This window comes from Xyrauchen texanus, chromosome 2 (assembly GCF_025860055.1).
Source record: "Xyrauchen texanus isolate HMW12.3.18 chromosome 2, RBS_HiC_50CHRs, whole genome shotgun sequence".
In the NCBI taxonomy this organism is placed as follows: Eukaryota; Metazoa; Chordata; class Actinopteri; order Cypriniformes; family Catostomidae; genus Xyrauchen; species Xyrauchen texanus.
The window spans coordinates 8,362,687-8,387,703 of NC_068277.1; the positions used below are offsets into that span (position 1 = coordinate 8,362,687).

The 25,017-nt window shown below is 37.0% G+C and overlaps 2 protein-coding genes and 1 long non-coding RNA gene across 4 annotated transcripts in view; 2 read left to right on the top strand and 1 right to left on the bottom strand.

Annotated features, from left to right (window-relative positions):
- LOC127653995 (fibroblast growth factor 3-like) overlaps nucleotides 1-9,235 on the top strand; it is a 35,682-nt gene extending 26,447 nt beyond the window's left edge. Inside the window, exons 1-3 of one of the 2 annotated variants that reach the window (XM_052140903.1) lie at nucleotides 4,137-5,232; nucleotides 6,780-6,883; nucleotides 7,333-9,235. In XM_052140903.1, the coding sequence (XP_051996863.1) occupies nucleotides 4,956-5,232; nucleotides 6,780-6,883; nucleotides 7,333-7,716 (765 nt within the window). In that variant the 5' untranslated portion in view covers nucleotides 4,137-4,955 and the 3' untranslated portion in view covers nucleotides 7,717-9,235. Of the gene's footprint in view, nucleotides 1-4,136; nucleotides 5,233-6,779; nucleotides 6,884-7,332 lie in introns of those variants that run through there. The other variant, XM_052140912.1, reaches the window with a different exon arrangement.
- Nucleotides 9,236-9,427: 192 nt separating this feature from the next.
- LOC127654038 (uncharacterized) lies at nucleotides 9,428-15,972 on the bottom strand. Its single transcript, XR_007971888.1, has 3 exons — nucleotides 15,863-15,972; nucleotides 9,832-9,946; nucleotides 9,428-9,646 (listed from the first exon to the last, which is right to left on the bottom strand). It is a non-coding gene; the product is annotated as an uncharacterized LOC127654038 (long non-coding RNA).
- Nucleotides 15,570-21,680, top strand: LOC127654030 (fibroblast growth factor 4B-like). Its single transcript, XM_052140974.1, has 3 exons — nucleotides 15,570-16,180; nucleotides 17,167-17,270; nucleotides 19,189-21,680. Exons 1-3 carry the CDS (start codon nucleotides 15,871-15,873, stop codon nucleotides 19,363-19,365), a joined length of 591 nt encoding a protein of 196 aa, XP_051996934.1. The 5' UTR covers nucleotides 15,570-15,870; the 3' UTR covers nucleotides 19,366-21,680.
- The last annotated feature ends 3,337 nt before the right edge of the window (nucleotides 21,681-25,017 follow it).

The window sequence follows — 25,017 nt, forward strand, 5'->3', positions numbered from 1 at the left end:
TAAAGCTGTCCTTCCAATGATCTGATGAAAAGTCAATGGGTTTGGTGGGTTGTGAGGTTTCTGTTGAGTACTCTTTGGCAAAAGATTAAAAAAAAAAAAATCACATGATCAGAACACTACATAAATAGTTGAAATCCTCACATACATACTCATGAAAATGCTTTGTCCTAATAGGGCATTTAAAGGTTTTTTTTTCCAAAGCAACCTGAGGTAATAAAGAGAATAAAGTGGTTGCCAATTTGTTTGCAGTTCGTTGGGACTGTACGAGAGTTCTTTCTGAGCCCCTGACAAGCAGGTGAGATCAAAGTGAACCAGGACAAAAGGGGCTCAACAGTGATTTGTCAGGGGACGAGAGGCATTCCCGTCTGGCTCTAGTCAGGCTCTCAGATCACTCGCGCAAAAAAGCCCCTGCCATGAGAAAAAGTACAGCAGAAAAGGTTCAAAGGTCAGCTTGATTTAGTCTGGATTGTGGTACCTCCTTTTCTCCAAAGGAGCCAGAAAAAAGACCAGTAACTATTAAGCTTTGTTGAATGCCGGGAAACAAATTTGTGGAGAATGACACTCTTAAAAGTACAGGTTCTTCAATGTTTTTTTTTTTTTTGCAGCTGCTTAGGTTCAGCAAAAACCTTTTTTCAGAGTTCTGTCGATTTAGTTATTTGACCATTACATTTTTTCATGTTACAATACACACTCACTGAGCACTTTATTTGGTACACTTGTACACCTACTTATCATGCGAGTTTCTAATCAGCCAATCGTGTGGCAGCAAATCATGATATGGGTCAGGAGATTCAGTTAATGTTCACATCAACCATCAGAATGGGAAAAAATTTGAGCTCAATGTTTTTGACCGTGGTATGTTTGTTGGTGCCAGATGGGCTGGTTTGAGTGTTTCTGTAACTTCTGATCTCCTGGGATTTTCACATTCAACAGACAGTATACACAACAGTATATATATACATATAAAAGTTTGGAATAATGTAGCTTTTGCTCTTATGGAAAGAAATTGGTACTTTTATTCACCAAAGTGGCATTCAACTGATCACAATATATAGTCAGAAAAAAAAATTCAGAACATATTAAACTACTTCAAAGATTTCTCATCAAAAAATCCTCCACGTGCAGCAATGACAGCTTTGCAGATCCTTATCATTCTCACTGTCAGATTGTCCAGATACTCAGGTGACCTTTCACCCCACACTTCCTGTAGCACTTGCCATAGATGTGGCTGTCTTGTCGGGCACTTCTCACGCACCTTACAAATCCATAACACTCTTTTCCGATTATCTATTGTCCAATGTCTGTGTTTCTTTACCCACTACTACATTTTATTTTTATTTTCTGGTTCAATAGTAGCTTTTTCTTTGCAATTCTTCCCATAAGGCCTCCTGAGTCTTCTCTTTACTGTTGTACATGAAACTGGTGTTGAGCGGGTAGAATTCAATGAAGCTGTCAGCGGAGGACATGTGAGGCGTCTATTTCTCAAACTAGAGACTCTGATGTACTTCTCCTCTTGTTTAGTTGTACATCTGGTCTTCCACATCTCTTTCTGTCCTTGTTAGAGCCAGTTTGTCTTTGAAGACTGTAGTTACACCTTTGTATGAAATCTTCAGCTTTTTGGCAATTTCAAACATTGTATAGTATTCATTCCTCAAAACAATGATTGACTGATGAGTTTCTAGAGAAAGCTGTTTCTTTTTTGCCATTTTTGACCTAATATTGACCTTAAGACATGCCAGTCTATTGCACACTGTGGCAACTCAAAGACAAACACAAAGACAATGTTAAGCTTCATTTAATGAACTAAATAACTTTCAGCTGTGTTTGATATAATGGCAAGTGATTTTCTAGAACCAAATGATCAATTTAGCATGATCACTCAAGGATAAGGTGTTGGAGTGATGACTGCTGGAAATGGGGTATCTTTAGTTTTGATCAAATAGTGATGGCGCTGTTTTTTTTCATCAGTAATGTCCTGACTATACTTTGTGATCAGTTGAATGCCACTTTGGTGGCATATATATATAAATTGCAATATTTGACTTTTACTACTTTTATTTACTTGGTATGGAATACTTACAAGAATTTTAAATAAGTGAATCATGTATGGGTTGCTTGGGTTGTAGTTAAATAATAGCTTTGGGAAGTCCGATAAATTTTAGAAAATTGTCTCCTTCGGACGGTTCCTTTAAATCAAACCCCTTTAAAAAAAATCAGCACTCAAAAGTTTTCCGAAGACCCAGTTTTTTAAATAGCTATAATAGTGTGCGTAAAATGTTGTTTATTATTCCAAAATTATTCACAACCAAGTTATCACTCAAAAATGTTCTCCGAAGACCTGCACTACATTTTACGTAAAAAAGAATATATATATATATATGAATAAAAATTACAATATTTAGCTCTTTAGCTATAAAATTATTCTCATTATTAGGTTACAGCCTATAGATTGCGTTATATTAAATGTTGTTTATTGATCCAACATTATTGTTAACTGTGAAGAACATCACTAACTGCAAAGTTGTCAATCTTGAGAAGTATGAAAATTATTAATACAATTAATTTACCCTTTTTTCCTCCCATTTCACCGTTTTTCTCGCTTACAATTGGGTGATCACAGAAAGCTTTGCGAATCGGTTCGATCGAGTCATTTAAAGGATCGGTTCAAAAGAACGATTTGTTCGCGATTCCACAATATATCACTATTACAAGATAAAACTTTAGCAATAACCGATGTATTTAAATGTTGCTATTTTAAGTGCAGTATATATTTTTTTTTCAAAATAACAAAAAAAAAAAAAAAAAAACATATTAGGCCAACCTTATGATAGATATCTGAAGTGGTAAGGAGATATTCTCATGTTTCAATATACAGTAGGCTATCTTTATGTACACAGAAGAGGGTCACAAAGGAGGAAATGTGATGAGAGTATGAGAAGGAAAACAACTTTAACATGGTGCGATTTAACTGTTGAGCTTCACAATAATCGGCAACATCCTGAGTGATCTCCCCTCCTCTCTCTCTCTCTCTCTCTCTCTCTCATACTGATTATTGCTGCTGAGCTTTGTGGGCGGCTGTGAGCCGTAATTAAAATACTTCCAGAAAGAAACAGCAGACCACATCAGAAATGCAACCCTCTGTCGGGATCAAACCACATCAAGAGCGTCTCTCTCAGAAACGGTCGCATGATGTGCATCAGTAGGCCGATATCGGCTACTCTCTGTATGGTCTGACACACACCGGGCCTGCAGCGCGACAAATAAATTATTACGAGCAGCAGCTGCCTCGTCCAAAACTGTGTGACAAACAGGGACGCCCAGTGATGTATGGCAAGAAAAGACAAATGAAGGGTGCCTTCCCATGAGGCTGATAGCATGCGCTGGTGTTGCGCCAAAAGGGCAGGGAGATTTGTAGATGATGGTGCTAATTACGAGAATGGTAACCATAATGCGACCAAGATGGAAGCAATTTAGGCACAAGTCATTTGTGTGTTACTCTTCCACCCACTATAGGGCTGCAACACACCAGCTGTAGGGGTTTGAGTCGCATTCACAGTCTGATTTCTCAGAGAAGGTGCACACCAGCTACTGTAGCCAACTACTCTTATTATTTTAAATTGTATTATTTATTATATTATATTTTATATTATTATTATATATTTTCATGGCCTGATAGATTGGCTAGGATAAGAAGGAACTGTGCTTTAAAAATACGTTTTGGAGAAAATAATACAAATAAATTGTTATTGTTGTTGCAAAAATAGTAGCCTATAAATGTATGTATTTTCCTCAAATGGCAAACTTCACATGTATCTGCTCCTCTTCGGAGTGTCATGCACGAGAAACAGGTCTTGATCGGAATAGGCTATTCAAAGCATCCTCATTACCTGTGCTTTATCCGAAATAAAAATATCTGCGACAGATACCTGAATGAATGATTGAGTTGTGCATGGCCACTTGCATGCAACTATTCGTCTAAAGCTGTTATAGATGTTTTGAAGCGTGACTGGATGATTGTGGTTCATCATGAAACTCAGTAAGCCTACTAGGCTATATTTAAAAGGATTAAATGGTGATTATTTTGCATTTATAACAATCAAATTAAAAAACTTGTAACAATCAAGTTGATAAGTCTGCTTAATAAATGCATGATGCATGCATGCATTTGCTCTTGTGGTTTATTTATTTTTTACTTTAGAGGTCCAGAAACATTTCATGCATAAATGTGCATCACCGAAAGCCACGTGTGTAGTCTATGGATGTTATCACCACTGTTAACATTTTCACCGGCCATGAAAACGGAACTGATAGCGGCTCACCTAGAGGCCAATCATGCTCGTGCTTTAATACCACAGTGTATAACTTTCTTATGTATAACTGGACTTGATGATCTTTCAAAAGAAGAAAACTCTGCAACCCTTGGATCTCTCTCTCTCTCTCTCTCTCTCTCTCTCTCTCTCTCTCTCTCTCTCTTTGTGACGCTGTTTTCCGCTGTAAACCATCCGTGTGGTGGCTGTGTAATTTTATCCACACTGCAACCTCTTGGTTCACACAAGACTGATACCTTGCCTCCCCTTTTCCTTTGTATCATCTGGTCGGGGTTCAGGCTATTGTTGCAGGAGGGCTCTTTTATTTCTGCGCACACACTGTCGATCAGCGACTGCCGTTTTTTCGGTTCAGATACAGTCTATATGGAGAGCAGAGAGGAACCCATGAGCACCAACGAGGCGAACGCATGCTGTTGCCGCCGACTCGGCTTTAACAGATGACCAGGACTTTCCTCCCAAACATATTAAAGAGAGGAGAGAGGGATACATAAAGTTGTTTCTCTTCCCCCCCTTCTTTTTACTGGATCACTGCTTTGCGCCACTGACAAATGAGACTTCTTTAATGGGACCCCGAGTGCCAGCTCTTTCTATTCCAGCGAGCTTTTGCCGATATCCCGCCATGCCACAATGGATATAATTCTGCTCTGGTTGTTACTGAGCTTCTTGGATCCGAGTTCGCAGGAATCTCTGGCTCCGAGGCTGACCAGGACCCCAAGGGCGCCTTGTGCCAGGGGCCAGGCGTGTGACCCAAGGCAGCGGCGAGATGCTGGCGGACGCGGCGGGGTTTACGAGCACCTCGGGGGAGCTCCAAGACGCAGAAAACTTTACTGCGCCACGAAATATCACTTGCAAATTCATCCAAACGGAAAAATAGACGGATCTCTGGATGAAAATAATCCATTCAGTAAGTACACTGTTATTACGTTTAATATTTGTGAATGTCATTTTCTCCTTGAGGTGTGCAATAATCAGAATCAGAATCATTTATTGTCTTATTCTGTATATATATATATATATATATATATATATATATATATATATATATATATATATATATATATAAATACATACATACATACATACATACATATATATATATATATATATATATATATATATATATATATATATATATATATATATATATATATAAACATACATATAAACACGTATGTACACATACAAATGTGTTATATACAGATGCAAGGGAATGTAGCAGAAGAGGTAGGGTGTGTTGGATAAATATAAATAGACTAAACTGTGTATTCAGTCTATTTGCTGACAGAATTTATCTTAGATCTTCATCTGTGATAACTGTGCAAATCGGAAAACATTTAGCCCTTACAATACATTCCACACTAAACAACTAACATCAAGGTAGCCTATTGAACGTGTCTTTGTAATATGGGGGAAGATAAATCATTTTAATCAACATTCATAACACAATAAAATGGAGATAAAAGGCAACCATCCAAACTTATTTACTGACTTTTGACTAAATGCAAAAATAGCGTTTACTTCAAATGGAGGAACATATTAGAAAGTAAAAACAGAAAACAGTCCACGATATGGCATTATTGCATTTCTGGGCTCTACATGACTTACATTGTAAAGACAATTCACTGTCAGCCAGTGGGGTATTTTATTACAATCTTCAATTGTCTGTCTTTCAATTTACGCGTTCATTTATCGGTCTTAAATGTCCTATTAGTTAAATCCGAGTGGACATTACCATTTGAAAACAGGATTGAACAGACAGTTTAACATAATGGCTTAGACAACGGATGTGTTTATCCAACGTAAAAGGATGATCATTCGAAACAGAAGAATGAGGAGAGCCATTAATCAGTGGAAACAGGAGATGAATAAACATCCCTTTAAAGAGGCGTTTAGTGTCTGTATATCTAACCTGACAGCGTATGTTGTATGAGACTCATTCAGCACAACACATATATGCATATATATATATATATATATATATATATATATATATATATGAGAGTGAGAGAGAGAGCGAGAGAGAGAGAGAGAGAGAGAGAGAGAAAGAAATTAAAAAATAACAGCCAATATAATTTAAAATACGTCATACTGAAAAAATATATATTTCCATTCCTAATGATTTAATATAGGCTGCATTGTAGAGTTAGCACATATCGGTAGTGTAATGATAAACAAAACCTATCATTTAAAACCCTAAATCGAACAAATTATCCAATTCTTAAAATGTAAGCTCATTTATGTCACATGTCAAACTCTTCAATATTTAATTGAACTGTCAAACTTTACTAGAAAACTCATTTTTAATTTAATCGTCCTTATTGATATGTCTTATTATTATTCCGTCTTACATTTTATTCATAGAGACCTTTTTATATAAACTATATGTTCCGTCTAGCAATGTAGGAGTATTTCTTCAGCATGCACATCATTAGTGTTTGGCTCTTTTTCTAGGTATACTCGAGATCACAGCTGTGGATGTTGGTGTGGTGGCGATCAAGGGCCTTTTTTCAGAAAGATACCTGGCTATGAATGAGAAAGGACGTCTGTATGCTTCGGTAAGTGTTATGTCACGTCGAAAAAAAATCAAGTAGCTGAAATTGGGCTTGCTCTAGGATCAGATAACATGTAGGGGCCTTTAGAGGCTATCGCCACATGGTGGTGTTTTCATGCGTAACGACAATGCCCACATGCTGCTAAATTACTGAGAGTTTGATTACTGGGATTTGTTTCTCACTAGGAACCTTGTCACTTAAATTTCTGATCACCAGAGGGTGATAACCTCATCCAAGGATATGGTCATTAATTTTGGCAGGTTACTGTGAGTTTGCAATCAATGGGCCGAGTTAAATGTTGTAGTTTTTTCAAAATTGTGGGTGAACATTAAATGATAACTATATATAAAAACATAATTTTTAATAATTTTGTTCCAATGCTTTAGTTGTTTTAGTAATAGCAACATCAAAATGATCACAAGTTCTAACACAGTACATTTTTACTCATTCAGGAAGTCTTCAACCGAGAGTGTGAGTTTCTGGAGCGCATTCATGAGCTAGGCTATAACACCTATGCATCGCGGCACCATGCAACCTCCCAGCCATCCCATGCAGGGTCCGGTCCTGGGGGTGGCAAGCGCCGTGCCAGTTCTAAGAGGCAGTGGTACGTGTCAATTAATGGAAAGGGTCGGCCCAGGAGGGGCTTTAAGACACGGAGCACAGACAAAGCTTCCCTCTTTCTGCCCCGTGTTCTTGGCAACAAGGACCACGAGATGGTTCGCAAGCTCAGAGAGAGCCAGAGACATCAGACAGGTGCTCACAAAGTCCCTGTGGGTCGAGAGCGCAGAAGACGGCGGCACAGGGGCTCCAAAGGCCACAGAAGGGCTGACATATAACACTCTCTTCACACAGATGGAGAAGAGATCCAAAGCCACTGCAAGAACTAGAACTGAGAGTCAAAAAGACCAAAAGAGTCACGGAATGCCTTGGGAGAGGACTATTTCCAAGAAAACCTTTTGGGGAATTATGTTGCAACTTTTAGCAAGAAGGGCTTCCACGAAGAGAAATATCTTTTTTTCTCACTTTTAAAAATGGCAGCATCTGAGATATACAGACACTCCAAAGAACGTTTATGTGACCAAAATTAACACTACTGAAAGTTTTGTTTTTTCCTTTTTATGACATGAACCATGTCAGTCTTTGCTGTACAAGACATGTAATTATTGTGTATATAGTTGTACAGTCATTGACTTTTTTATTTGAGCAAAATAACATAGAGTAAATGTTTGATATCTTGAATTAGGATGCCGTACGTGTGCTTGACATTGCCGATGACGTGTTATGTTATTGGACTACGACTTTTATAGATGGTGTACAGACTAGCACTTTTTCCTTATCAAAGTATAAAATAGAAACAAACAGATAAAACAGATGCATTTTAACTCACATGTGATAGGCTACTGTTCTTAAACTGCAATCAGGAGTACTTTGTATATTACTAAAGTAATACATATTTATTTTGTTTATATGTTTTTAAGTTATTGATGACATAGTTTCTACACTTCCAAATATCAAAGATTTTTCTTCAAAAGAGATTGAAACATGAATAAAAGTAGTCACATTTGTTAGAATAACACCGTTATCTATAATATTTGAAGTGAACAACTGGTCCCGTATACGTAGACTCTTCAGTTTCCTTTCCTAAATATAATGACATCAACTCTTGAGACAATGTTTTGATAAATGTCATATGTATGGAACACTGTGAAAAGAGTAATGCATTAAAATGTCATTGATCAACACTGAAAGCTAAACATCTGGAGGAATGTCACCAATAAATTATATGAAAGTATATATTTTTGCCTTAATGCATACACTCAAAAACTTTTTTGCAGATTGTTCAGTTTACTTAAATTAACTAAATTTACTAAAATAAACTAAAGCAACATAATTCTACACATTATGTCTTAACTTGACTTAATTACGCTCAATACAACTGCATTTGTAAAACTGAAGTTTACTCAAATAATTTGAGTTAGGACTACATGTATACATTTTGTAGCATTGATGAAACTAGGCAGGGGATTTCTGTTTCCCAGCATGCTTTGCAGGGGACTGGATGGGGTGAACAACTGTTGAAACTAAGTGTTATTTCATGCATTTTAGAGTATAGGAGGAATAGCAGGAGATTTGTTCATGTTTAACGTTGTGTTATATTGGCATTTAAAAGGATTGTTTGTTGTGCTGGAGTTTTTGGAAGGCATTATGGTGAAGATTGGCGCTTTACTTAGGTTAAGGATGAACGCTCACTTTCAGTGAAGTTTGATTTGAATGCTGCTTAGTTTCACCGTCGTTACATTTGCTCACCTGGCATATACTAATGGTTAATAAAATACATTTTGTTGGACCAACTTAAGACAATTAATTAGATGTTATCTAATTATTCTGACAAAATGATTTTAAGTTTGTACACCTTGAACTAGGACAAGAACATTTTTCCTAAATATTTTTTATTTTTTTAGTGTACACAACTCTGTTTTTGGCATTTCTTGGACTTTAATAATATTATACAGTAAATGTTAAATGATTTAACTTATTAGTGTGCATTGCTCTTCATTTAACTATACATATTCAAATATACATATATATATATTTAAACTTAATCAATGTTGGTGAATGAAGAATCCTGTTCCAGGTTGCAGATATATTCCGCCCTACTGTGAAAGTGATCGCATAGGTATTGAAGTCTCTAAGCGGTCCAGCAAAAAGGGAGTTCCTCTTGGGACCATCCCCCTCTTTTTCCTAAACTGCCTCAAGTGACATCATCTGGAAAGAAAGCAAGCAAGGACTCTTTTGAACAAATTGATGTTCATATAAAGTGCTAATATTTGTATTATTTAAAAACATATTTTGAAATGTGTGTTTTAGCTTCTCAGAGAGTGACTTCATACAGCAAGAACAGAGATGTGCACCTCTGAAATCTATAGGAATAAAGAAGTGTTATTCTATACTTCACAGGTTCGAGAGCTTCCTGGCGGTCACAATGGAATTTCTCTGGGGGAACCTGGGAAGCCGTGTCACTTGAGACATTCTTCTTCCTTTTTCGAAATGACGAGAGCCTGAGATCTGAAAAACAAGGCAATCAAAAAACTTTTCTTAGAAAGTGCAATGCGCTGTGTAGTTTACGAAAGCCGAACTCTTATATTACTCAACAGGAATGCAGGACTGGATAAATGGCACTTTTTGAATGAACATTTTTGTTCCCATCTTGACACCTTATTTTGACATAGCTACTGATTCATATACTGTATACATAAAAACATAACATGGGGGCCGTGATTAAATCTTTCATGAGAAATCAAATATTAATATATTTTATATTTGCTCCTATTTATCAACCAGGGTCAAATAAAAGGCTGCTTCTTTTCTTAATAAATATATATTTGTGATAAAAACTTTTTCACAAATAATAAATGCACAGGCAATGGTTTGCCCTCAGATATAACCTATATGGGGAACAGAAGATTCTGTATTATATATTGCATTTATTAGGGTACATCAAGGCTATATACCATTCTTTCACTCATTGGAAAGTTATTACAAATCTTTTGATTTAATTACCTTGAAGAAATCTGAAAATGATAAATAAGTATTTTGCCTCAAAATAAATGTGTTAATTTCAGGGATTTTTATTAGCTACATAAATTTGCAACGTGTTAAAAAATAGCTTCTTTTTTTCCTTTTTTTTATCAATTTCACTAACATCAACTTTTAGACCCCACATGCAAAGATCTAATGATTCAGGATTTTTGTTGCTACAAAGGAGAAAATACAATTAAAGGAGCTTTTTACCTCGTTGCATTATATTTAGCTTTATACGGATTAAAATAAAATAAAAATATATATATAAATGATAATAATTTATGCACTTAGATTATGGAGCTCTGGCTGTCTATCCAATAAATAATTAAATCATTAAAAATAACTGCGTTTATCCTGCGTGCAAAGCTTGCCATGCTTTTTGGTCCTAGTTTTAAGTACTTATTCAGGCACACGACGCCCCTATTAGTTCAGTGGCATATAACAAGTAAACAGAGACCCAGGGGTTAAGGTTCAGCGTCCCGATCGAGCGACTTCTGATGACCTGCAATTCAACAATGACGCGTCTGCCGCCATGTCAAGGGGATATAGGCGCTCATTAACGTATGGCTGCCCAAACTCTTCATGGCCAGCACAGTTCATCTTCAGATCATAATATGCGCATTTCATTTCCAAATGCATTTGCATGCAAGCAGGGCACATTAGAAAAAAAAAAAAGAAACAATACAATGTAAAAAAGCAAACATGAATTCCGAAAAACAATTGAATGGATTATAAACCTATTGATTAAATTACTCAACGAGTGGTTTCTCAGAAAGTCCTGCACTGTTGAAAAACTGCTCCAATTAAAATCCCTGCGATTCAGCCTCATTCTTCTCTGGTCCGAGGGCCTGAAAGGGCTGCTCCTCGTGCCCTTCTAATTGGTATCGTCAGGAATTCCTCAAGTATTGACCCAGCGAAGCCTGAGGGGGCTTTGTTCGTACATACAGGCCTCCTACTGGCCATCTTTGTAGACTTCTTTGAGTTGCTGACCTCTGCATTAGCATCACGTCATCTTAATGAAATTGCTTCCGGCTTTACTTTTTATTAATGATACATTTAGCCTATTATAATGTGATGGATGTATGGGGAAAATGTTGCATTAAGCTGTAAAATTATTTTTAACAAATGTAAAACAGAAATGCTGTGATCATTGTATTATTACAAATGCAATAGGCCTAGGCTATATATATATATATATATATATATATATATATATATGGGTGCAAGCTTTTTGAAATGTAATTTGTTATGTATATACACATGTTGTTCTGTATAATGGCAGTGGGTAAAAATAATACAGTCTTATACTCGCATAACTCGACATAATTGAGCCCTAATTGAAAATTAATTCTAAAAAAATGTAAATTGTTCTCCACCTTTATTCACTGTAAATATTAGTGAATTCGTCTTTCCTTAAAGGAATATTTCGAGTTCAATACATGTTCAGCTCAATCGACAGCATTTGTGGCGTAATGTTGATTGCCAAAAAATAATTTTGACTCGTCCCTCCTTTTCTTTAAAAAACAAAACACAAAAGTCGAGGTTACAATGAGGCATTCACAATGAATAGGAAGTGAATGGGGCCAATTTTTGGAGGGTTTAAAGGCAGAAACGTGAAGCTTATAATTTCATAAAAGCACTTAAATTAATTATTCTGTTATAACTCGTGTATTATTTGTGCTGTAAAGTTGTTTAAATCGTCAGTTTTATTGTCAGTTTAGGGCTCATTACGTCATCATGGCAGCAAAGTTATTAACATTTGATATAAATGTACATAGAAATGATTGGTAACGATTTTTATCACACTGAAATGATGTTAACACACATATTGTTACATCTTTTTGTGGCTATACTTTTGAAACAGTGAATATTTTAATGTTTACGAATTGGCCCCCATTCACTTCCATTATAACTGGAACTCAGAATTGTGCTTTTTTATAAAGGAAGAGAGAGAGATCAATCAGAAATGTTTATTTTTTATTTTTTTGTTAACATTATGCTACAAATGCTGTCGATTGAGCTTAGCCTGTATTGAACCCTGAATATTCCTCGAATTGGTACAACAATCGTTTATCACATTCATTTGTCACTCCATTTATCCGAGGCAATTTGTAAACTGTTTGAGCTCTTCTGCTCAACGCATGAGGGTTCCGATTTTAATTTGGCAACGTAAAATGAATCCACTCCAAAATCAAGTCTCAATTGCAGTGACATCATTTGGAATTGCAAATGTTTTACTGTAGTTTCCAAAATCGTCCTATAGAGGGAAGCACTGACTCCTGAGCAGTTGCTGTGACATCGGCAGAACAACTCGTCTACGCAATAAATCTTGGGACTGAAGGGCGGATGTTTGATAGCAATCTCTCTTTTGAGGTGAAAACAAAGAGGGGCAATTTCCCAGAGATTCACTCTTCTGTGGCAAACCGGGCTTTGGAAGCATGTTTAAAGCGTTATGGGCTTGCATAGCAAAAAATCACCAAATTATACGTTCAGAATGTATTTATTTATTTTGCTTAAATTTAGTTGCATGAGAATCGGGTCTAATTAATAAAAAAGTTCACTGCAATTAATCTCACGCATTAAGAATAGAAATGCTCATGCATAATCTCATGCATTAAGAATGTAACGAGTCAATAGCTCGAGGGCGGTAATTACATATTTGATGTCATCCTATAGGCTACAATAAATTTAACAAAAACTTCTAAAAAAAAAACATATGCCTATTTCATTGCAAACACTACGCATGTTATTCAGTCCTTTGGTTGATTAAATATAGAGCATTTATAGCGTCATTGTGGAGTTTATTTGAATGGCTGTTGCCCATAGAGACACGTGTCCTTAAAAAAAACTGAAGAAAGCTCCAGTTTCACCACAGTCCCATTTCCATACACAGTTGAGGATTTTAAAAGAGGTGGAACTGGAGCGGTTGAGCGCCACTGCAGCACCATGGAGAGCGGCTGAGCGCTTCGTTACTAAGAAAATTTAATTAATTCCTCTGCTTGTGTTCAGAGCACTTACGCACTTCCAAAAGAATCACATATAAGACATCGGCCTGTCTTTAAAATGTATACTATGCCAGTAAGGCAACTCTATAACTTCCCATCTTGCTATTCTGGTCATCGGTAAGCATGGAGAAAGCATGAACTTGTATAAAAGCAGCATACATTTGTTTTTCATAGGGAGCTTTGATTATTGATCCATTTTCACTTAAATTAACCGTATAACCATTGCAACTACGTGCAAGTACGCTCTAAATGCAATTTCCATTAAGACGCATGACAAGTTTACGCATGGCAATCCAGGCACTGGCTACATCGCCTTTGATTTGAGTGTCTAAATCTGCCTGTTTTGATCAGTGTATGTGCCTCCAACCTGTAGGCCTATAAAACCACCTACACACTATCAGATCAAATGAACCGCCTGAAAAATGACCCATGTATGCAGAAGACCCCCATCAGCAAGCAAAACAGTCAGAGCTTGGAAGAGAGGTCGCTATAGCTACAGGTTGAGCAATTTGGGTAACAACAGGGGTTAAAAATGTGACGTGAACAGAGTGTAATATCATTAGGTTTGAGAATTAACCGAACGTGAACGTGAGAAACACTATCATGCGAAACAAGGGAGGGGATAAACAAGAGAAACTTGGTTTGCATAAGTCAAAATGATCCCACAGATGTCCTCCATATTAAAAACCTGATTTAATTAAAAAGGTTTGGGACATTTAAATATATATGTTTACTCATAAAGTGCATTATTTCGGCTGATTGAACCTCTAGTGTATGACAGTTGCTAGTATTGTTGCCTTTTCTTTATTTCTTTATAATTAGCAAATGCATATCCTAAAAAACAAATTCACTCACTCTGTACAGAAACATACCTGGGACATAGACGTACAATCTCACCTTTGTTAAAGTGACTCAATGAGTAGGCTATACAAACAATATTGTAAATACACTCTCAAGTGTCACTAGATATTCATTCAGCCAAACCTGTTTTAGAAAAGTGTTAGTTTTGCGCGGAATAACTTCCGCGCACTGTCCTCACGAAACGCACCTTCAATATTTGCGCAAATGACGATCCGGTGAGGTTTCAAGGAGAGAAAAAATAAAATGTGCCTAACTTTTATGTTGATACGTGTTTTCACCATCCCCCATTGTCTTTCCGTTTACGTCGCATCCCAAGCAACAGGGAGCGCGCATTACCCGGGGCCGCGGAGAAAGCTTGACTCACAGTGTGATGTTTCCAGCGGTTTACATTTTCCCCCCCCACAATGCTATGACGCACGACATTGACTATAACACTCGTAAGAAAGTCAGCTACTGAATTGTCAGGATGCATTATCTGGCAGTCCTTACACGATGACTGTGGGACATCCAATGTTTCTTTAAGCACTCCATTAGCAAAGTGAGGAGACGCACAATGTCTGATTCGGCAAATCAACACTCTATGTTTTATATATATATATATATATATATATATATATATATATATATATATATATATATATATATATATATATATATATATATATATATATATATATATATATATATATGTGTGTGTGTGTGTGTGTGTGTGTGTGTGTGTGTGTGTGTGTGTGTGCGCGCGTGCGTGCCTGTGTCCTATTCTATTTTGTCACAGTATTCAATTTTTCATAGAGCATTGGCACTTTCTTTACTTCTTAAATTAGTATTATTTGCAATTCATTGAATTCGACTTTTGTTGCTTTCCTGTTATTGTTCATTTACAGAACTGTCTCCTGTCTCACACTGCAGCCTGTTCACTTTTGTGATTTCCTATTTTACATCCTCACATACATCAATTATTTTATGTCTGTCCGATTATGAAGGAAGCTTTGCACAAAGAAAAGCCGGGGCTATTTTTAAGCGTGTGCTGATCTGAAACTGATAAAGGCATTATTCCCACTGACAATGCTTTTACAACGTGAAAGTTGTTTTATTGTATTGTGAGGGAGCAGTTATGACGTTTGTCTCTCCCACAGACGCGCGCGCGCACACACGCGACCTGTAGTCTCACTGCCCACGGCTTAAACGTGCGCACATTATAAGGAATCGGTGTGTTCGCAGTGGCGCAGAAGGCTTCTCCGTCATGCACTAGGTAGTTTGTGATGTAATTTCACTGCAGATATAAATATCGTCGGCAAGGGAAAAGTGGCATGGCTGAGCGCGGCTAGCATATTGACGGTCAACATTTTTTTTCCAACTTTTGTGTGAAAGCAAAACAGCTGTCTATCTCCAGAGAGGAATCCCACTGAGCGCGACTTCATGCCGCTCACTTGGGTTGAACTTACCTCTGTCCGTGGTTAATCTATTTTGGCATTTGTGCGTCTTTTTGGCTGTCAACACAAAGAAAGACGACTCAACTCTTTCCGACACTCACCTGTGTCCATGCTGGTCAGAAGGATGAGTGTTCAATCGGCCCTCTTACCAATACTGGTTCTGGGACTTGTGACAAGCTCAGTGCGCTGCGCTCCGCTGCCCGGCAGACAGAGCGGCCCCGTGGAGCGACGCTGGGAGACACTCTACTCTCGATCTTTAGCTCGAATCCCCGGGGAAAAGAGAGACATCAGCCGGGACAGTGATTATCTTACGGGCATCAAAAGACTTCGACGTCTCTACTGCAATGTTGGCATTGGGTTTCATCTCCAAGTATTACCGGACGGTAGAATTACCGGCGTGCACAACGAAAACCGCTACAGTAAGTTGAATTGATAATTTCCTGACATTTAGTTGAACTGGCTGTCGGATAGTTAAGCATGTAACGTACTTTGAATGTTGTTTAAAATTGGCATCCAATTATGATACGATTTAGCCTACAGAATTACGAAAAGTTAGATATACAAAAATAGATATAGAGTAGTTATGGCTAAATAAACTTTGCGGGCTCCTGTAGTTATTATTTGGCAATTCTACATCATGCCATTTAATTGGAAATCAACAACAAACACTGCTGTAGCCTTTTCATTTACATTCCTCGAATCAAGTCAGGTGTGGCAGCATAGTGCGCCAGGATCTGGCATCCTGCATTACGCACGCAACAGGTCTCTCTAACCAGAGCAGTGTCGGAACAGGGCCAAAATCCCCAAGCCTACAGTTAGGAGCGAGATAAACTCAACATTTACGGTGGATTAACCCTTGATGGTGCGTGTTTAATTAATGTACAACTGCATATGCATAACAGGCAGGAGTTGTCTCTGACGCGCTTTTTTGAGTGTCTTCAAAGTTAAACAAACGTTTTGTGCGGTTTCGATTATTAAAGAAGTTTGATCTGGCATACATTACATACCTTTCCATCAGCCTGTAAATACAGTCTTTTTATTAACTGGACAAGACATAATTTCGAGGATCTTCCAAAGTCGAACCAAGTTATTAATTGAGGAATAAAACAATCTGACATTTTCAATAACAAAAACAAGTTTTTTCCCCATTTCATTCATTTTTATTAATACAAAAAGTAGAAGTGACCATTTGATGGCCTGCGTAATGGTGGTTCCAAGAAAGACTACATGCACTTCATATGGGAAATCGAGGCGGAATGTGTCATTTCCCCCGAAAAGGATGCTGTGGCAACCTAAACGTAAACATGTCCAATTTTTAGAAAGGCAGTCATCATTGGGAGTTGCCTGACAGGGCTAAAGATATAAGGTAAACAAGGTCATTTGTTTTCTTTGTTGTGTGTTTCAGGTCTTCTCGAGATATCTCCGGTGGAAAGGGGAGTTGTGACACTGTTTGGCGTCCAGAGCGGTCTATTCGTGGCCATGAACAGCAAAGGGAAGCTATACGGATCTGTAAGTGTATGAAATGATTTACGACAGCTTTCCGCCCGTGAAGGTTCTTATCAGAGCTCGATGACATATCACCCTGTACTTGAGTTACCCAAAGCCCCAACCTGCTCTCCTCGCAGTCTCCGACAGCGTTACATTGTTGGATTCATTAATGGCGAGCTTCCAGTGCTTCCAGTGCTTAGTGGTGTTTTCATTGTGGGCCGAACAAACCCAGGAACGGTAGCGCAGTAGATCATTCAGACTACGCATTCCATTCTTAGCATTGCCAGCCAACACATGCACCTACTGTCCTTCCCAGAGTAAAGATGAACCGGCCAAAGAGGACCACCCAAACTGTATGCTGTAACAGCCTCCCCGGTTCCTTCCGGCACAGGCTATAGCCAAGGCCACAAAAGCATGACCAATTTCCAATGAAACACAAATAGCGCTATTTGATGATAGGTAGGCCTATAGGCTATATGATGAATTCAGGTAAAGTCAGGTAAAAACCAGGCTACACTGTAAAAAATATCCATAATTTTAGTGGTAAAATACTGTAAAAATTCCACATAAAAAATATGTGGAATAATAATAATAAGTTTAACAAGAAAATACATGAAAATTTATGGTTAAAATTGTTTTTTTAATTGATGTAAAAAGTATAATGTTACCGTATTATTAATGCTAATATATTATGTTTAACAAGAGAGCACATGTACATTTTACGGTAAATTATTGTTAAAATTACGGCAAAAAAACAAACAGTAATCGGGTGTTCCCAGAATTCCCTGCGTGACCCATCATATTTCGTTATAATTTATGGGAATACTCATGTTTATTCTTCTTTTTAATATCAGTTATGTGCGTTGGGGTGTTCTGTGTTATATTTTATGTAGTTTTGTTCATGTTTACTGTATTATTTTAATTTCACATGTGTTACCGTGATGTTGTTTAGTGTTTAAGTGAGTGACACTGAGCACCATCTCTACATGATTATTAGTGATTGCTTCTGGAAAGACAACTATTAATGAACTTTATGTTATTATGTGTTTTCCTACAATCACTTTAAATGTTAGCGGTACAATATTTTTATAGTTCAACAATGTTAGTGTATCAACTTTATGTCAGTAAATTATATAAATGGGAATGAACCATCAAATATACAGGCATCAAAATAACTTCCCCTAAAGCCTGAAACGTAGTCGCAGTATTTATTTTACAGTAAATGTTCGGCAACCACAGCTGCCTGTATTTTGCTGTAAATTTTACAGATTTTTTACAGTGTAAATACAATTCATCCCAAACCAGGATTAATTAAATCTTGATTTTTAAAGGAATATTCCAGGATCAATTTAAGTCAAGCTCAATCGACAGCTTTTGTGGCATAATACTGATTACCAAAACAAATTAAATAAAGAAAAAAAAAGAAAAAATGTAAGTTACAGTGAGACACTTACAATGGAAATAAATGGGGCAAATGTTTAGAGGGTTTAAAGACAGAAATGCGAAGCGTATAATTTTATAAAAGCAACTACATGAACACATCTGTTCAATCTCATGTATTAGTTGAGCTGTAAATTTGTTTAAATTGTAATTTATACAGTCATTTTAGGGTTTTAGTGTTTATTGACATTACATTGTCATGGCAACAAAGTTGCAAAATTGGCTATAACTTTACACGGACAAGGTTAGTAAGTGATTTTACCACACTAAAATCATGTTAATACCCATATTGTTTACATTTTGTAACTATAATTTTGAAATAGTGAGTTTTTGAAATTCAATTTTAACGTTTACAGATTGGCCCCATTTATTTCCATTGTAAGTGCCTCACTGGAACCCAGATTTTGTATATATAGTGTATAAATGTATAACTTAAGACAGTCTTAAAATAAAAATTAATTAAATAAAACACTAATAATTGTTATTTCCCACATTTTAGGTGCAGTACAAAAATGAATGCAAATTCAGAGAAAATCTCCTTGCAAACAACTACAACGCGTACGAATCGTTGGCGTATCCTGGGATGTACATTGGACTGAGCAAGACTGGCAAAACAAAAAAAGGAAATCGAATATCAACAGCCATGACGGTGACACATTTCTTGCCTAGAATCTGAGCTCATTTGGAGGGGTGCAAATGTAGGAACGCGGACGATGCACTTTCTACAGAGGTTACCTAAATATGAGGTTGAGTGTATCGTGTCATGTATGTATATATTAGACTATTTATAACTGTCGATTTTTTATTGCATCACCACGTGGAAGAGAAAACAATTACTTTATTTGTTATTTGTTAATTTATCCTCGTTGCTGCTACTGTACATGTTTATCTACAAGTGAAATTCCTTCAATGTACACATTATGTTTTTGCACTGTTTTTTTTTTTGCCGTTCTAAAACGACCGTTTTGGAGAGGTGGTATTTGTCCTTCATTGGAAAGCATATCTGAAAGTCTTAGGTCAAGCCTCCAACTCGTTAAGGTGTATCAGCCTCCACAGTATTAGCACTGGAGCAATTGTCCAATATCTGAGCTCTTTTGTGCAGAGCTCGATCTTACTGAAGCAGTATCGGCTTACTTTAGCTTACTGAAGTTCTACCCCTTCAAATCTGTTTTTAGCTCTGCTGGGGGGTTGAACTTTGAACTTATCCGCAGTCAATCTTTGTCACATCTCTAAGGCTCCGGGTAGAGAGAGGTAACTTCTTTAACATTCATAGGAAGAAATTAAAAACTCAAAGGCACCGGTGTGCATTGCAATGCATGCAATGCAGAGACTGTACCCTGAGCCCCTTTTAAAAATCATTGCTTTACAATGCCAAGTTCAAGTCAGTCTTCTATGTGGCATAGGGCGGATACAGGTGTCTAGGGGGAACCAAAAGATCAGTATTCTTCTAAGGGGGTATACATGTAAACAAATAGTTATAGTGTTGTGGTGTAAGTCACCTTAGAGTTTACTGTAAAAACAATGTCACAACATCCACAGTAAGTTACAAGCAGGCATATCAAGGCTTATTAAGTCGTTTTCTACCTCATGCATTTTCCAACTGATTAAAAATCAGCTGAATGTTTAGGTCTGAGTCTTCTGAGGCTACTGCCTCTCTGTGAAGATCAGGCAGCCATTGCGTCCTAGTTGCGCCTTGTCACGTTTGAGCTATCTTTACCCTGTGATTTACTTTTAGAAAGTATAATCATGTTGGAAATATTTGCAGACAGCTGTTAGACTATACTATATGCTCAAGCAGTAACCCTATATTTTTTCTTTATAGATTTTGTAAACATAATATGGTGTAAAACTGAGATGCTGCTTTTAAATCTGGTATTTCGTGCAGGTAAAGTAAATATTACGATATACATTCATGCAGGGAAAAATAAGCTTTCCACCTTAAACAATTTCAAAATATATTTGCAAGATGTTATGTTAAAAAAAAGCATTCCTTATTGTCATCATCACGGCTATAGAGGCCTGCAGGTAATTGAGGGAATATGAAAATGTTCCTTTGTCGAGTCTTTCCGTATACATTGCAGTGAGTGTAAAACTGGGCTGAAAATGAATGGAGAGTCTAGAAAACTTCTTCAGAAACTTCTTTAGAAAATGTTTCTTTTGAACACATTTTGATGGGAAAGTTTTAAAGATAAAATTGACATCAAAAGCATTAAACAAACACACTCTAAAAATGTTATTTTTTATTTAACTGAATGCAATCTCAAAACCTTGTTAGTGTTTTTACATGTGCAAATTTGCCATTTTTTACTTTACGTGCGCTACACGGATGTGCACATCAGTTCGTTTCAGGTGATAACTCTGAGATCCCTGAACTAATGCTGGAGAAGTTTGCTCTGTATTTCTCCCTTTTTCACAACCGTGACAAACCTCTTTCCAAATGAACATGATTTGCATCAGTGTGGATGTTGTTTATAATAGACAGAATGGCCACCGAAGGCAAATAGCTTCACTGACCCTCATCACAATGTAGACAAATGACTGGACTTGATTTGTTTAACCAAAAAAAAAAAAAAAAAAAATGCAATATCAACAGGCATGACCTAGTAGACCGATGGCAAACAGACATTCATCGTCCTTGGCAAACAATCTGTCACTCCAAAACAACAAAATAGTGTCCAAAATAATGACACATTTGCAGTTTGTTTGTTGTGTTTATGAACTGGGTTGTATGAAGTGTATTGAAATAAACTATAAACCATTTCTCTGTCAAATTCCCATAAGTCTTATCATCCATTAACTGCCGGTTGTATTTGCATCCAAGGCAGAGCTCTATAGCAGTTGGGCTGATGTATGATTTCTGTAGTAGTGTGATCTGAATCCTGTTGACATTTACCAAATATTGTCTGTAGTTTTATACAGGTCCTGTTAAATATTGTGATGTATGTGCTGTGCACATGATGATACCCTAACTTAAATGGAAGTTAATAAATATGTAAATCACAGTCACCTGAGAGTTGTTCAATTCTTCGAAGCACCAACAAAGGAAATAAATGTTCAATAAAACAGGGGTTTGGATTTTTAGTTTAGCTTTTATTTCCATTTTATATGTTCAATTTGTAATTCTAATTAAGTTTAGACCAGGGTCAGAAATGAAGGGTGGAACAGGGCAAAAATGCCCCCAGAATAAAAACAAATGTGGGTATAAAAATGCCCTTTTAAATAATTATTCTGTGTATTATTTGGTATTGTATTATTAGAATTGTATTTGCTTTACTGATTAAATTGATGTCAGCGGATGAGACACCGTTTGTTTTCAATGGTTAGAAATAGGTAAAAATGCCCCTGAAAATCAACTGCAGGGACAAATAAAGGGATATTCCAGGTTCAATAGAAGTTAAGCTCAATCGACAGCATTTGTGGCATAATCTTGATTACCACAAATAATAACTTTAACTTGCCCCTCCTTTTCTTTAAAAAAAAAGCAAAAATTGAGGTTACATTGAGGCACATACAATGGAAGTGAATGTGGAAAGTTTTGGAGGGTTTAAAGGCAAAAATGTGCAGTTTATAATTTTATAAAAGCACCTCTATCAGAAAGACACAAACTTGAGTGAAATTTAAGATTACATTTATTTGATGAATAATATATAGACGTAAGCCCCGTCTGGCGGTCTGAAGAAGCTGCACTAGGAATCGTCATATCCTGCCGGAAATAGGAGGCAGGGGCGAGGAGCCTACCCCCATGCAGGATGGGGCTCAACTTGGGGTGGTGGAGGTTGCCGTGTTAGCACACTAAAACAGCAATGTGATAGATTGTGAGCAGACTTATAAAGCAATGGCTTACATGTGATTGGCAGGGAATTACCCAGCTAATGGTGAGATGATGTACAGCTGCTAGTCTTCCCGCTAGAACTACGCTGTGCTTACATTTCCATTAATTCTTCTGTTAAAACTTGTTATATTTGAGCTGTGAAGTTGTTTAAATCTTTATTTTTAGGGTTTTAGGGTTGTAGGGTTTGTTAACATAACATCATCAATGCAACAATGTTGTAAAATTGGCTATAGGTTTACACAGAAAAGGTTAGCTAATGATGTACCACACTAAAATCATATTAAAATGCATAGAGTTTATGTCTTGGGACTATACTTTTGAAAGAGTGAGTATTTTAAAGTTTACGGATTGGTCCCCATTCACTTCCATTGTAAGTGCCTCACTGGAACAACCCGATCTCATGAAAATTCGTACATATTTTACGAGTTGGCTATTTCATACAGTTTTGTTTGTATAAATTCATACGTTTTCAAAATGTGCAAATTTCCAGATGTCTAATGCGGAAGTATGCGTGAGTTCTGTGCACGAGGCATTAAGGACATACTTATTAATATTATGCCCTTACCCAAACCCCTTATCTAAACTTAACCAATCAGTAGAGTGTGTAAACATGATAAGAAGCTGTTGTGTGACAGAAGCATCCAATTGTCGGGTATTAGATGGAAACGATGTCCAGTAACATCATTGGTTGTAGTGAAAGTCGTACGATATCATACGAATTAGCCAAATTTAGAAAAGTCGCACGAATCCTGACGATTTCGCCATGAGAGTGTGTTGCTGTAACCCAGATTTATGCTTTTTTAAAATAAAAGGAGGGATGAGTCAAAATGTATTTGTGCGGAAATCAATATTACGCCACAAACGCTGTCGACGGGGCTTATCTTGTATTGAACCTGGCATGTTCCTTTAATGAGAATGTTAATTTCTGACACTTGTTCTCACTCAGTGGCTGTTAGTTTGAGTTTTTCAGTGTTTTCTAGAATCAGTATAGATTATTTTAGGGCTGCCAAAGCTAATGCTTTAACTGATCTAATTTAAATATGTTCAACAACATTAAATTTCTCAGGGCCGTCTCATACTGCAATGAAAATGACAGCTTTGATAGTGTAAAACACCTTAAACTACAAAATCTCACAGCATACAACTATAGAATGGGGCCTTTCCCTGGTCAAGCTAAAAATATACTCACAGACTTGTGCCACTAGACTATGTGGACCCGCCTGGAGTGCTGTGGCTGATATTTCTACAAGGACAGCGCAGCCAAGATACTCTCCTTCTGTTGTTTACCTTGCCAAGGCCTATTGTACAGACTGAGTGGTTTTATCGTCCACAGAGCCAAGCAGTCACTCCTCGGAGTGGAATCCTCTGCCTAACTTCTGTGAACTTCACCCAAGGTTTAATGGCGGACTTCACTGTAGCCCTTCCAAGCACGCAATTCAATGAAAGGGGATCCCGTTCAAAGTGGTATGAGCCCTTCCTTTTTCTGTGTTCTGACTAATGAGGGGATATGTCAGACGGGTCTTTGTGACACCCTGATTGGCTTTTACTCTAGAACAACTGCCAATACTGTCCTCCCTATAGAGCATTCCACAAACTTACATTCTATGCAAACAGAGTTATGCATTACGTACCATGTTTCATTGGCACGTAAGCGTTATATAACAAAAGGTGACATTAATGACAAAGAATATGCCACTTCTGGCCCAAAAAAAGTGCCCCGAAACTCAATTGTCTTTTTGGATAGAGGAATTTCAGCATCTGTTGCAATAAACTGGAAAGCTTCTAAATACAGTGTGGTGCATTGAACATTGAAAATATGGGATTTTTTTATTATTATTATTATTATTATTAATTTAAATCTATTATTAACCAGAACATTTTAGAATTTTTAAATAAAAAAAAGAGAAAATGTTTATGATGTAAATTAGGTTAGACTGTGCACTATTACTAGGTCACTAACCAAAATGTAAGCAAATTTGTGACATTTCCCTGTTTCCATTGAAGCACACAAGATACTCTTTGGAAAATTCTCAAATTATGCTGGATAACATGGATAATCAGGTTTGGCACAATGTTGTGGCGTTCATGCCAGCTCGAGTGCATGCAAAAGGGGACATATCAAATACCAAGAAATTCCAAAATTCATCCAAATATTTCAATTCGACTTTTACTTTTAAACTAGAAACATTTTCACAAGTGGCCCCACTGTATTTGCATTAATCTATTTAAAAATTTTACTTAGTAAATAATATAATCATTTAATTAAAGAGCCACTTTAATATTCACATTACACAAATGTCTTGCAACATGCATTCACCCCCAAATACCCACTTATTCATATAGGACAATATACACTGTATGCATTCAGTCCATTCAAATAAACATCTCACTGAAATGCAGGACAGGCGAAGTGAGACAGGTGTGGTCACTTAATACACATGTATTCCTGGCCATGAGCTGGGGCTAAATGGAGCACTATCATTGCCTAAAAGAATG